This window comes from Buceros rhinoceros, unplaced genomic scaffold (assembly GCF_000710305.1).
Source record: "Buceros rhinoceros silvestris isolate BGI_N320 unplaced genomic scaffold, ASM71030v1 scaffold15382, whole genome shotgun sequence".
NCBI classification, from domain to species: domain Eukaryota; kingdom Metazoa; phylum Chordata; class Aves; order Bucerotiformes; family Bucerotidae; genus Buceros; species Buceros rhinoceros.
This window is the reverse complement of record NW_010397276.1, coordinates 1-2555: the sequence shown is the minus strand read 5'-3', so window position 1 is coordinate 2555 and position 2555 is coordinate 1. Positions and strand designations below refer to the sequence as shown.

At 46.3% G+C, this 2555-nt stretch overlaps 1 protein-coding gene across 1 annotated transcript in view; it reads right to left on the bottom strand.

The window, feature by feature from the left end:
* HHAT (hedgehog acyltransferase) overlaps window positions 1–1593 on the bottom strand; it is a 13229-nt gene extending 11636 nt beyond the window's left edge. The window contains exons 1-2 of the mRNA XM_010146195.1: window positions 1471–1593; window positions 969–1163 (exon numbers count right to left, since the gene is read on the bottom strand). Coding sequence (XP_010144497.1) covers window positions 969–1163; window positions 1471–1593 — 318 coding nt within the window. The remainder of the gene's footprint in view (window positions 1–968; window positions 1164–1470) is intronic.
* Window positions 1594–2555: the final 962 nt, after the last annotated feature.

The following is a 2555-nucleotide window of genomic DNA, read 5'->3' as shown; positions in this document are numbered from 1 at the left end:
ATGCCGTTATCTCACTCAGATTTGGTCCAGTAACACAGTATTCAAACCAGCTGGCAACACTGACAGCCGAGGGACTGCTAGGGCTGAGGCCAAGCCTGCAGGTCAGATCTGAAGAGAATCAGTCACTCCTGAGAGAGCTTGATGCTGGGAAGATGTTACTGAGCCTTTACCAAGTTTGACACTTGCTGTCACACCTGTTTCCAACAGCAAAAGCAAACCATCAGAAAAACTTGGAATCAGCAAATGCAGTTTGGCACTTCACCTGTATTGCGGTGGGCCTTTTCCTCCTCTCGGCGAGACACAAATCTACACCACATAAAGAGACCCTACTCATCTCCTTTCTGCCCTTCCCCTGAACATCAGGGCAACAAGCCACGCACCCTATGCCCAGTTTTGCCCCTTAGTCCAGGTAAACGCGACAAGGACATTTCCTCACAATTGAGCAGCAGTTACACTAAAGATCTGCCCTGCCCAGCAAAAGCCATTTGAAAGAAAGCAAAACTGAACTTGCACCACCTCATTGTGAGCAAGTGAGTGTTTGGTACAAACCAAAGTGCTGGAGGAACAGTCCTTCTGTCCTTCAGAAGTCTGCAGTCACCGATAAGGTATGGTCAGGCCTAAGTAACTCCTGCATATGAACCCAAAACCCAGCACCTTAATTTAGCATAATTACAGCAAGAAAAGTGTTTATTCAAGCATAAGTAGACTAGAATTACCATACTGCAGCCTACTGAACACATTAAGGCACATACTTCCATCTCAATGCACCCATCAGCATGATTGAGAAGTGACAGTTCTAACTGGAGAAGCCCCAGTATGAGTCACTACAGCTCTACCATCCAAGGTTTTTCAAGCCAACCTCTGCTTATATCAGCTGAAGGGCTAGTAGTCTGTCATGAAGAAAACTGCCATAATGGACAAACACCACCACAATTAATTTGATGCTTAATTAGTCCTTCTCACATTACCTTGGCTTCTTCCACAGCTGGTATGCGTAAAGTGGACAGGAGGACAAGAGAGCACAGCCACGTCAGGAGTGACAGCTGGAACTGAGCCACAGCAAAGGAAATTGTTGCATGTAACAAAATGACAGCAAAGCCCTTGATTCCCAGTAACAGCCAGCAGGCAGCCATTCCATAAACCATCAAGCACCATGGTTTATACTGTTAGAAACAGAAAAGTTAACAATTTAGTGTCACTTTTTCTAGAGAAAGAGGCACCCAGTATCTGTGCAATCTATAGTAGAAACAAGTGCAGTCAACAAGGTTAAGGACACATATGAAACAATACAGGGAAACCCAGCTGTATCCCTAAAGATGGAAGAGAAGGGAGATCTGTGGCAGCATGTGTGTAATCCAGATCCTCCCTGATCTGCAGGAAGAATGCAACTTCCTCCTTTCCTTCCCCCAGCTGGCAGGTGTAAACTGAAAACCACAGAAACTCCCTGCTGTGAAGAAAATCCATACGTACCTTCTCCACAAAGAGCCTGGACGCTTGTGATACCAGCAGGTGTCCAGCCAGAAGGCACAGCAAACGTTCCCTTCCCCATTCAATCCAGAAGCTCCACTCAAAGTCCATGGGGTCCTGGGGCATCAAGGGAACTGGTCAGTATGTGCACCTGGCCCTAAAAGCAAGTTCTTACAGGACAAGGAAACACATCTCCGTAACACCACAGAACTCACCATCTGTGGAACATCTCATCTCTGCAGTGCGCTCTGATCACTTACAGCAGTGAACTCTTACAGCTCCATTTTGACTTCCAAAGGTGTGGAATTCAGAAAGAGTTTTAGAAGGTGCTATGGCTCCTAAACCCCACGCTAGCACTGAACCTGACCAAACAGCAATCATTGCCTTTCCCTATGAACATCACGGGAGTTTTCAAACCATAGAGCAGGTAGGGAGGCATCTACACACACACCTCCTCCCTGGGACATGGGGACAGGCTGGCGACTGCACAGTGAAGCAGCCTGGAATAAGAATCACACTTCTCAGGGCTTCCCAGTCCAACACATCCGTGCTTTGGTTACCTGTTGGGAAGCTTCTCAGGAAACAATAAGTCTGCTATTACTGTTCCTGACCATCCCTTCAAACCCAGCATACTCACACATTTGCTTGCCCCGATCCTTTTAATTTTAGGATTTTTTTTTTTTTTTTACTTCAGAAAGGAAAAAAACAAAACCATTTTGGACTATACTTCACTTGTGCAAGGTTTAGCCAGGAATTTTTCATTTTTCAACTTCAGTCGACCTTTTAAGAACGGCAACAGAGAAGCAAAGCATTGCCTTCCCCATGTACGTCCCTCACCTTTCCTGAGGGATTCAGAGAGCAGCTCTGCTCTGCCTTGGAAAACCAAGAGCTTGAGTAAAAAGGCACCTTGCTGGAAGAGGAGTTTCACTCTGTCTCAACAAAGCCTAGGTGGGATCAAAGTGAAGTCAGGTGTCAGCTGGAGACTCCTGTGACATGGTGTTTCTATCCAAACTAGGTAAGAAGGATCAGCTGGTTGCCCCATGGCCCACACAGAGCCCCACTAAAAGTTCATCTCCACAGCTGCTTTA